Below are 12,282 nucleotides of genomic sequence, written 5' to 3' on the forward strand. Positions count from 1 at the left end.
TAAAGCAGCGAGTGGTCCCAGGAGCACAATTCAATAATTTTGAAATGGAAAAAGTCGGAAAGCTGTAGTTCCTGAAGTTGGCCGTCCTGTCAAACTGTGCAACCAAGCAAGAGGAACATTGGTCATGGAGGAAACCTTACAGTCCTCTGCAGAAATGGTTCAATCTGCCGGAAAAAGGACCATCTCAGCAACACTCAGATCACATCTGCCAAGCTTCTGTCAGCTAAATGGAATACAGTACAAATCAATCGAGTACAAATCAAATGGCAGTATGCTCTCTGAAAGGATAATATAAAGATTATCTGGTCGAATATAACAAAACTTGGCCTATTTTGGAAGAACAAGCACTGCCTCTGTTCAACAACAACCAAGAACCCATCTGCAGTGAGCACGGAGGTGGCAGCATCATGATCTAGAGCTGCTTCTACGCAGCAGAAACAGAGGGACTGGTCAGAGTTGTGGTGAAAATGAATGCAACCAAATAAAAAGAGATCCAGAGAGGCCAGATACCGTCATATACTGGGATGATGCTTCCCTTTTTAGCATGATAAGTACCCAAAGCATACAGCCAAGAAAACACTAGAGTGGGTTTAGGACAAGTCTCTGACCGTCCTGAGAAGAGACATGAAGATGGCAGTTCACGGATATCTGATGGAATCTGAGATCATCTGACAGGGAAAATTGCCCAGACTGCATTAATCCAGGAGGTTCACTGAAGAAACTTGAAGCTATAATTGCCACTAAAGGAATTTTCAGGTTTGGATGAGCAATAAATCAGCAAAAAAATGTAAAATCAGGCTTTCACTTTGTCATTACGGGTAACTGATAGCAGAATAATAGGAAAAATGTCACTTTCATTCATTTTAAATAAAATCTACCACACAATACAGTGCGCATCAGGTAAAGGATTCTGAACACTTTCTGAGGCGTTAAAATGATTCTATTGTCACGCTGGCCTTGTCAATGTGCTATTCTGCCAAGGATGGTACGCCACACTTGGTCATTTATCTCAAACTGAAATCTGCTTGCTCTATTTAAAAGAAATATAAACCACACTGACGCTACAGCTATTGTGTATATTTTTAACACAGGTTTTGGAAATGTTTGTGGAAACAATGTCTAAGCTCCGGGGCTTAGACATTTGCTGTGGGAGTGGTCGACTGACATTGGAGAACAGGTGCCTGTTAGAAGATGCACTGTCATGTTTTTATGGTGCGTTACTAACCAGAGCATGTTGGACATTTTTTCCATCCAACTTGAGCCCTGCCGTTGAAGGTCAATATGTTGGCACATATTATTATTATTTATTTTTTTTTGCAGGGGACATGGCAACTGTCCTGGTAACCAGCAGATATAAATGGAAACTATACAGTCCAACAGATGTAGTTTGGCTTTTTAGGTGGAGTCCTACCCAGATATTTTGACAACAGCTAAGCTGGCTAGCTAACATTCAACCGGCCAGTCTGCACAAAGAACAGCAGTGTACTCGACCCTTGAATTGAGTTGTGGGTTGCCAGGTTGCCCTGGAAAATATTTTGAAATTGTATGTAGTGTTTCGTTTGTGTGTAGGCTGTGATTTAAAGACAATCTGGTATCTTGAGTAACTCATCAATCTGTATATGATGATCAAGTTTGAGAGGGGAGTTTTTCAGAAGAAACAACAAAACAAAATGGAAGTGGCCTTAAAATATATGAACAACCCAGGAATATGAGATTGTTGGCACCTCTGCATACAAGGTTGCTTATGAATATCATCCAAATGGAATAGGACATTTGACTAAAAAGTGGACTAAAATCAAATTTGGCCCGTCAGCTACAACTTCCTAGATTGCTAATGTTAGCATTGATTTCCATTAGATACCAGGACTGTTATTATTTTACACTGATCAGGCATAACATTATGACAGGAGAAGTAAATAACACTGACCATCTTGTGGCACTACAATGTTCTGCTGGGAAACGTTTGGGCCTGGCATTAGTATGGATGTTACTTAGACATGCACCAACCACCTAGACCAGACCAGACATCCACATCCCATAGTAATGACGCCCCTTGATGGCAGCAGCCATCCCCAGCAGGATGCAGCCTGACCCAGACACACACACAAAAACAGTTTAGGAACAACTGAAAAAACATGAAAAACAGTACCAGGTGTTGACCTGGCCTCCAGATTCACTAGAGCCTAAATTGATCAAGTATAATGTTATGCCTGATCGGTTTACGCTTGAATTCAGTAAATCTTGCTGTATTATTGGTGACAGCTATTTGATGAGTTTCTGACAAGGAGCCTGAGGATAAGTACGGGCAGTCATACGAGTTTTATGTTGTTCCACTCTTTTCTTGTGCTTCACTTGGCTCAGACGCCAGCAGGTGAGTCCTCAGATGACGTTGTAGAATAAGATGCTGCTTTTCACAAAGCCCGCACCCAGCCTCCTCCTTGCTGGTAACTATGACTACCTACGGTGAGGAACTTCTATGATCTGCTTCTCACATCATCCGATCAGCACTCTTTTTGCCCACTAGCTTCCTCCTGCATTTGAACTACAACACTTGGAACTGATGTGGCAAAACAAGCAATTTAAGGAGGTTTGAAAAAGGAGGCAGCATCAATAAACCTGAAAACTATGGGAAATGAGTTCTACGAGGAAGGAATTTATGTCGTCAGTGAGTGATCCCTCCATGCGCCCACACTCAGGGACACAGGGGGTTTTGCAGTTCCATCAGGATTAATCCTTACAAGTACTCATGAGGGCTGCAGTGACGTGTGGCGGGAGTGTAAAAACAATAGAAGACACGTTTGGAGATTATACGCACTCTCAAGACCTTTGCAAGAGTGAGATGCATTCCTGTGTGCCAATATCTGATGTCATTACCACAGGCTTAATAAAAAAAAATCTCTCTTTAACCTGTCTACCATTTCAGCTTAATGACAAATGTCTATTTATTTCGGCTGAGTGTGGGGCTGTTATGTGTCAGAATTGTTAACTGGGGGATGGTACGCTTTATTTGAATTTGTGATGATGGAATTGGAGTAGAGGGAAAAGAGTAAGAGCAGCAAAAAACAACCAAACCGTTTCATTATTGAAAGTGAACAGTACCAGCAGTTGGTATTTTGTCTCTTTGGAGGGGCCTCTGTATTTATAAATCTTGGTTGTGGCCCTGGACAGTGAGCTAGAACATAGAGGGTTAGTGCTTCGATATGCGGTACATGGACACATGCCGAACTCTGATTGGCTCCCAGTGCTTGGCCCTGTTGTGTAAATGGTAAATACCATTTACCAGTTATTTACCAAGCAATAGCAAATACTAAAATCATTTTACATCGAATTCTAATCATCTGAATGAGGCTTTAGAGACATTTCTCCTGGGACTGGCCGAACAATCCTGAGTGAAGTGTCACACTAATGACCACACTTGTACAGAAAGCTGAGGGAACCATCACTAAATGGAGTCTTTGCAGTTTTCGTTCTGTTGAGAAATATTTTCGAAGGGTCTGGCTTAATTGACAGGGAGATATTTCGCTGTGTGTGTGTGTGTGTGTGTGTGTGTGTGTGTGTGTGTGGGGAAAGAGCTAATGGCGTGTGTTCCACGCAAACAGATGATTCAATCTCCTCTCTTGCCCTGAGACTCTGAGTAAATGGGGCCTGTCTCTCCTCTGGCTAATCACTCTGACTGGAGTTCATGACAGCCCGAGGTGTCGACTGCAACACTGCGCTGATTAAATCCCTTCCTCCAGTCGAAAATTACTTAAGATTATTACCAAACTCATTTTAATTTTCATCTTAGGCTGCCATTTAATTCCATTAAAGGTGAGGCACTGCTGTAGCAGCACCTTTGGGCTCGCTATTTCATGAAAGAAAAGCAGTTTGTCTTTTCAGATGAGTGTGAAAGCAGGAACACACACCCTCCCAGACACACTCGCTGGGTGTCCAATCTTATGGCCCATATCGAATTGTTATTTCTCTTCTCTACATTGGTGTGACACCTGGTGTTTATGCTAACAGCTGAGGAGAAGAGATTTTCATTTCCTACCGATCATCCATTCTCACAGCAGTGGAAATCCTTTCTCCAAGTGTGTCCTGCAACTATTTCATTTCGCCGCCATCTGCTCCCACCGGGATACATTTTATAGCAAGTCGAAGACTTAGGTGGCGCAGCATCACACAGGGATCACGTTAATGGTGAAAGTTTAAGTGCGAGGAACAGATGAAGTCAATAATATCATGCAATAGTTCAGATGTGTTCATCGTTACTAATCTTGTTAATATCTATAAAAACACAAATTGTGTTGCACTTAAAAAAAAAAAAAAAAAAAAAAGTACAAAGTATTGTTAAGAATTCACAGTTGACCAAATGTATTTACACAAATCTATATTTTCTGGGTTGCTGGGTTAAGTTTTTGTATAGTTGGGTGAATAGTTACAGCTGGGTCCAACAGTCTGAGAGCCTTTAAGGATTCAGAGTTTAAACACACAAGTTCAACCGTGATTTCCTTCTACTGAATATAGCGTTCAGATGACACTGGTAGATTATTTATTCGACTCCTCAGAGGTTTATTCAAGTAGATCAACCTGTAGCTATTTGTACCTTTTTGAAAGAAGCCTGTGACTAAGGGAGTCGTGATAATGGGAAAAGTGGCACCAGAACTAGCTGAGCATGTCAGCTTGCTTTAATTTAAGCTTTCTCAGCATCAGATCAGACCGAACGTAATCACACCACCATCCCAAGACCAATACACAGACTGCTCATCAATGAACAGAAAAGACAAAGTAAGTAAAGAACGAGAAAAGTCTCATTGAACATGCACCATCTCTGGACTATTTCTCAAGAGGGAAACAAAGCCAAACAACAAGACTAAGCTAAGACATCACACTATTTCACAGTAGATGGAAAAATGTCCGATCTATTCCATGTAAGTGGCCGAAGAACAAAATGCCTCAACTACATATTCTACAGTAGTGGGCCGTCAGGGCCAGTAAAGCCTTCTCTGCTGGCCTAAACTTTATGCAATCACAGACTTACATCTTAATATTTTCCCATTAATCTTATTAAATTATTCCCAATAGCCTATGCTTTTCATTTTATGGCTTGTCTGTCTCTCAGTTGTGGTGCTTCTGGCAGTGTAACTTTGCATTAGAGCTTTTATCCAATCATATTTCAGCCACCATGTGTTGCCAGAGTCAAATAAATCTGCCTGGGTCTTCACAATTAAAACTGCAGGCAGCTGAAATACATGAAATACATTGTAATGATGCTATTCCTTTGACCAATTATATTCTTAGGCCTTCTCTGTGGCCTGCGGTAGCGTCAGTGTTTTCATCTGTTGCGAGCTGCATAAGTAAATCGGCCCCGTTAATGTTTTGATAGCTGTTTTTTGAACCCACAATGGTGGAAGGAGGAGAAGCTATCGATTTGGTTGCAGATCTTCTCAGAAAGACATTTTCACGAGAGTCTCATTTCAGTCTCCACTCACTCGAAATGAGTGAGTGGAGACTGAGTTTCTTGCTTTAGTAATGACATTCATCTCACTATATGTTATACCAGTCTACGATGCAACGTCCTGTCCTTATTGCATATCTGTATGATGTTGATGGTTTCTATAGCAGTAGCGTCATAGCGATCATATTAAGAGGTGTTTTGAATAAGGTTGGAGGACGTTGAAGGCCTACGTGGAAAATGCATGGTCCACTGATACTTTAAGTTCTATATACGTCATGTTAATAATTTACCAAAAAGATTTAGAGTACTCCACTGATTTAGCATTGCACTTTTACACTACTCTTCCAAATTACTTGTTCTATACAACTGTATGAAGCAATACAGTAGTCCACAGCACTTTGGGACTAAATGATTTTCACAAGTACTCAACTGCCGCTTGTAGAGTAAGAGGGTAATGAATTAATTCTTGTTATTCTTTGGCAAATTAAATATAACTGTAATGAGCTGATCGTGAGTCCCATGTGATGAACATAATACCACTAAAGACTGTGCACCAAAAAACTGTGAAATGCATATCAAAACAATAAAACTAGGTATAACTATATAAAAGCTGCACATTAATTGAGCCACGTGAGAGTTGACTGCGGTACTGAACTCACACTAACAGCTTTAAAAAGTCTACAGAGGAGCTGAGCTGAAGGAGCATACGGATTAGTTGCTAGCTTTTGATGTCTGATTTGCATATTGTGCAATGCTGTAAATACTGCATATGTACATGTATGTGTATCGAGCCAACCAGGGTCTCATTTTCATTTGGCTGCAGGCCCTCGATATAAGGTTTCTACATAATGCAGGTGCAAAGAAGTAGAGTGGAGGGAAAGCTAACCGACGTTGCCACTCAAAATGCAGACTGATGGATTTTGACTGGGATTTAAACTCACGCAGAAACGTGCAAGCAGAAGCACAGCTAAGGTAATAACGTGCGCATGCAGATGGCCACGGGCAAAGAGATGGTGAAGGTGACAGAGAGGAGTGATTTAATCTCCAACTGTGGCTATGAGAGAGCGGAAAATAAAGAGGCAGAGACATCACTGGATTTTTCCTTGGCATCCAAAGGGGCAGCAGATGATGACACATTGGTGACACACTGAGATGTTAACAAAAACAGAGACACATACTGTAGGCATGGCCGCGCACACACACACACAAACACACGCAGACACACACACACACACAGACTCACCAGGCCTGAGGTTTCCTCTTGAGCAGGCCCTGTCTCCTCCATCGGGAGTGGGGGCTGAGATGGTAGGTCAGCTGACGACAAACCTTCTCCATCGCCCCGAGAGAGTCGCCCTCCTATTGGACACACACAGATGGAGACATGCAGACTATCAGCTTGGTTACTGGTGGCCAACAGCTGCTTGTATACCTGAATGCTGCAACAGAACAAACTGGGAAACTGATTTAACACCTACACCTGACTGGGCTTGTTACCCGGGTAACCAAAATATCACTTTATTGACAACTAATCTAATTAGCACCCTTGCTAGCAAGTCTTTTCAAATGCTATTTCAGACTGGGGTTTGAGTGACTAGTGCAATCTGAAGTGTTTTTGTTTTACTTCCCAGTAGAAATCGTGTGTTTCTCTGGCAGTAAACATGACAGAATGGTCTCTTTTTCTGCGTTGCAAAGTCGTTCTTCCAACTTTAACGACTTTGTTGTTGTATTTTTTTGCCTGATCATATGAATATGTTGATACCTGGTTACAGTATTTGCCTGAAGAGGAAAGAAAATGGATATCAAACAAATGCACATTGATCATAAAAACATGTAGCCAGAATCAATTCTAATCATAATATGAGTCTGGTAACACACACCATTTGGATTTCATTATGAGGTGTGTTTCAACTGAAAAAAATCTCTGCATGCATTTAAATAAATAGTATGGAAGTGGTTATTATAACAGGTGATATTTTTCATGGTATAATAAACCTTCAAGCTAAAACTTGACACTGATCCGTTTTTCTTTTTATGGCGTGGAAGCAATGCGCTACAACCAGTCAGAGCCATTTAGTTGTAAAGAAATTCAACTCCACGGTGCTCAGCTAAAATCTACATAAAGCCTGCCCGTTGATTGGCCCAGTAGAGCTTTGCCAGAGCGTAATCAGTTCCCGACGGAGCGACCATGGTAATGTTTCGGTGTCTGCTTGATAAGAAACTGTTGCTAACTAGAGGGTGACACGGGAATCAACTGTCGCTCCCGTCCCATCCCGAGCCCACAAAAATACTCCCGTCATACCCCGATCACGTGACTGCCCCCCAAAAAAATCCTGTCCCGCAAAATCCTGAGAGAAAGACTGCCAAATCCCGTCCCGCTCCCTATGTTGATGTTTAAAGTTATCAGACTCTGTTGCCCAACTTGCCCCCCTGTAGCATGTTTGGTTAATCGCGATCAAATCACTGAGTTTGCCTCGGAAATTTAGGCTACACTTAGGCTATACATGTGTCATTTTTTCATTTAATCTCCGACTCCGTCCCGCTCCCACCCGCTCCCGTTGATTATTTGCTCTATCCTGTCCCTATCACGTTACCAACAGTGAAATTGACTCCCGTATTCACGGTACTCCCGTGGGAGTCCCGAAAAATTGTCACCCTCTACCCTAACACAGCAGGTAAAAAAATGAATATCACCATTTGTCTCAGTAAATATAGTTCAAGGTTCAGTTAGCCTCTTCTATGAACTATGATCTTTAGTCCGTTCCATAAATTTTCTACTGGATCCAAGTCAGGTAATTGTCTGGGACATTCTAGCAGCTTTATTTTCTTTCTCTGAAACCAATTCAGAGTTTCCTTGGCTGTGTTTGGGATCGTTGTCCAACTGAAATGTCCGCTATCATTTCATCTTCATCAACCTGGTAGATGGCAGCAAGAAGATTTTTTAAAAATATCTAGGTACGTTTTTACACGTAGGTTATACGAAGTTTGCCAATGCTGTATGCTGAAAAACAGCCCCACACCATGACGGGACCACCACCTACACACATGGTGTTTATTATAGCACAATTATGGCAGTAAGATTTTGGTCTCACCTAACCAGACTATGTTCTCCCAATATTTCACAGGCTTGTCTAAATGTTTTGCAGCAAACTTCAAATGAGCTTCAACATGTTTTTCTTCTTACTTGGTGAGCGTGCATATAGGCCCCGGCAGTAGAGTGCATTACTTATTCTACCAGGTCTTTCTGAAGCTTTCCACAAGTGGTCCTTAGGTCTCGGACGACTCTGCATATAATTCTTTTCACTCCTCTCTCAGAAATCTTGCGAGGACCACCTGGTCGTGGCCGGTTTATGGTGATATTATGTTCTTTCCACTTCCAGGTTATGGCCCCAACACCTCTCACTGGAACATTCATACGTTTAGAAATACTTCTGTAACCACTGCTGCCAGTATGTTTTGGAACAATGAGGTTGCAAAGGTCTTGAGCGAGTTCTTTGCTTTTACACGTTATGAGATGTTACTTGTGTGACACCTTGGTAATGAGACACCTTTTACAGGACTAAAGCAGCTGATATTAATTTGCACCGACAAGTGGCAGGATTGCTTTCTGATTACTCATAGATTTTAGCTGGTGTCTTGGCTTTCCGTGCCTTTTTCCAACTCCTTTTTCTTCACGTGTTCAACACTTTTTCCCTGTGTCATTTCACATTATTAACATATTCATTCATGGACCTCTTTGGTTTGGTGACATCTGGTGAAAATATTAATGTCAATCGCACATTTAGAACTATATATACTGAGAAAAATGGAGACATGTTCCATACGTTTTTTTATCCGCTGTATATTAGCTATACTATGTTCACCTTTCAACCGTATAATACACAAGCAGGTCTGGAAAAAAAGAATCTAACATATTCAAGTCCCAGGTGTAGAGTGGCCTATATGCAACAGCTTTTGATGCTGTCAGTTAAAGACATGGCTGGAAGCAGAGTCGTACACATTAGAAATCAGGAGGGGGGGGGGAAATGTCATGTTGGACAGAACCTCTTCACAGAAACAGACAGAGCAGTGAAGTGTTAGAGCAGCAGGAAAGAATAATAATTAAAGGATATGAGGACCACTGGAGCAAAGAAGTAGTAAACACACCTCCTGTCAACATCAGGATTTTGATATGACAGGACACACACACACGCACACACACACAAGGCGAGTCTGGGGAATTGATCTGTATATGCTGTGTTGAATGGCGCTGTCCATTATGACTCGCTATTTTCTGCCCGGTATGATTACATTCACTTTTTGTGCCATTACATCCGAGTGTCTGGATTGCATGTTTTCACACCAAGTAGTGCACTCAGATATAACACAGTATGGTACACACAACATTCCCGATTTTCCCAGAATGGCACCATTCCAGTCGGTGCATCAAATAATTGGCACGTGAAATTACAGCCATATAAAACCACATGTGTTTGCTGTGAATAAAGAAAAAAAAAAGGAAAATGGAGATGAATTATAAATACACCTTGGTACATTGGCTACTCCTGAGTTTTCGTCATTTAAACTAGGAAGTCATTTCAAACACAGCGACCGATTTGCCCACCCACCATGTCATCTCTACCCGTCTACCTCCATGTCACCACAACCCTCCACTATAATCTAATTGCATGTGAGCGTGTGAGGCTTCCACCAGTATTTAAATGCATTTATTCAGGTGGTGACTCAGGTTCGCAGGTCCCCTCATATCCGGTCTAAAACAGATGGTGAGGAGAAGAAGTGATATTAACAAAGACATGCAGTGTTCCCTAAACTGTGAGGTGTCGGCGTGTGTCTTTCCGACTTGCTCTGCAAAATACCGGAGGGCAGAAGTTGGACATTAAAGAAGGAAAGACATTTTTTCGCAGACAGCATTTGCGAGAGTAAATGAATTTCTACCCGGAGGCCAGCGGAGAAAAAGTTCTTCCACTTCCCTGACTGCCAAATGAGTTTCTCATTTTTCAAATTAAATGAAGCGATAATCATTCCCTTAGAGAAACTGTTAAGATGTTCTTGCAAATGTTTCTGTGTGGTCAGAAAAATAATAAAATAAAATAAAAGTTGAGGACACATTGTACTTGCACAAATCCACAGTTTTTACATTCACAGTGAAATCAGTTTGGTATGAATTTAATTTTCAGATTTTCATTTCCCGTCTCGGTTCGCCGGCTCACTGTAGCTTTCTTGTCTCCATGTTGACTGACTGAAATGTCACCTACTGAGACAGAGGGTTGCTACCAAACTTTGCGTCTCATAAGATCTATGGAACATATTTGTGTCTTTCAGGTCTTTGTTTTGTTTTTACAGGCCACTAATGTTTTGGTTGATTCTCGTGGTTCTCATCGTCCTAGTTTCTAGCACTACCGGTGGAGATCAAAACAGAGCTAAAGGATTGAGTGAACATTACGTTTGTTTAAGGTTTTTGTATTTGTCAGATGACCTGCAAAACCAAATTTGAATCTAGGCGACTGCTAATTATAGCTAACAGGGGTTGTACAGACTAGTCGACTAGTCGATTAGTCAACTTGTAAGCATTATGTCGTCTTGTCACTGATCACATGACAATAACAACCCTGACACCTCCGTGAAGACAGGTGAGGAGCTCAGTGGGTCATTGCAGAGGGGGGACAAAACAGTCCCCCCTCAACAACAGGTAAGTACCCAGTCGTTAATGGAAATTTAGCTGCACCAGTTTCTGGTTATTAGCATAACAAGCAAGTTTTTTTCAGGAGGAGTTCCTATTTAAGCTTCAGACTTCCCACCAGTCCCCTAGAACTGAAGAAGCTACTCGGATGAGTGGTCAAATGTCTTCTCAAAAAACTCTACAAGTCCAGTTGCTTTTTTTGAACCTTTGTGGGAAATCTCATTACAAGGTAATATTCTTCTTGGAAACCTGGGTCCATTTATGTGGATGTTGGTTTGATAGACACCACCACATCAACATGGTTGTAGACCAGGGGTGCCCAACAAGTCGATTGCGATCGAGTGGTAGATCCCAAGAGGAGTAGATGACGTGCCATAAAAAAAAAAAAAACAGGGTTTTAGATGTTAGTCCATCAGCTGTCCTCATGTGACACTGACGTACAAAACAATAATGGACTGACGAGTGGCCAGACGGAGAACTGCCCACCCATGTGCGGTCAAACGCACGAGCTGCTGCAAGACTCTACGAGCTAAGTAAGTAGCTTTCCATTTTATATCGACTAAAGAACGGCTATAAAAATTTGTAGGAGTGGTGGACCAAGAGACTCTGCTTGAGGCTAGCAAGCAGCAGCTACCCAGGCTGACTCCATGCACTGGCCAACTACGCCCCTATGGCAACAACTAAGGAGTGTTCCTTGTGTCCTGATACTATAGGTTCTCCAGATGATGTTATGATGTTATACGTTATCACAAGCCCAATGTAGGTGTTTTCAGCAGTGGGCAGGAGTCAGCATGAACACCATGACTGGTCTGTGGCCATGCAACCTCATACAAAATAAATGGTGGTCAACTGTGTCTTCTGATACATTTCTATCAGAACCAGTATTAACTCTTTCAGAAATTTGGGCTTCAGCAGAAAGTGGCTCGTCGTCAGCCACAGTGGACGGCCTTCACTTCCTCAGTGCATCAATGAGACCAGAAACAGTCCACAAGAGCTGCAGTTTTGGAGATGCTCTGACCCAGGTACCTGCTAATCACAATTTGTCTCTTGTCAAAGTTGCTCAAATTATTCCACTTGTCCATTTTGCTTGCTTCTAAGAAATCATGTTTAAGGGGCAAAATGTTCACCTGCTGCCAAATACATCCTACGCCCCATAATCCCATAA

At 41.9% G+C, this 12,282-nt stretch overlaps 1 protein-coding gene across 1 annotated transcript in view; it reads right to left on the reverse strand.

Moving 5' to 3' along the window:
- The window catches only part of lrrc75a (leucine rich repeat containing 75A), a 56,061-nt gene that overhangs the window by 16,955 nt on the left and 26,824 nt on the right, over positions 1–12,282 (reverse strand). Inside the window, exon 3 of the mRNA XM_084559089.1 lies at positions 6,684–6,796. Coding sequence (XP_084415215.1) covers positions 6,684–6,796 — 113 coding nt within the window. The remainder of the gene's footprint in view (positions 1–6,683; positions 6,797–12,282) is intronic.

This window comes from Chelon labrosus, assembly GCF_963514085.1.
Source record: "Chelon labrosus genome assembly, chromosome: 13".
Lineage (NCBI taxonomy): Eukaryota > Metazoa > Chordata > Actinopteri > Mugiliformes > Mugilidae > Chelon > Chelon labrosus.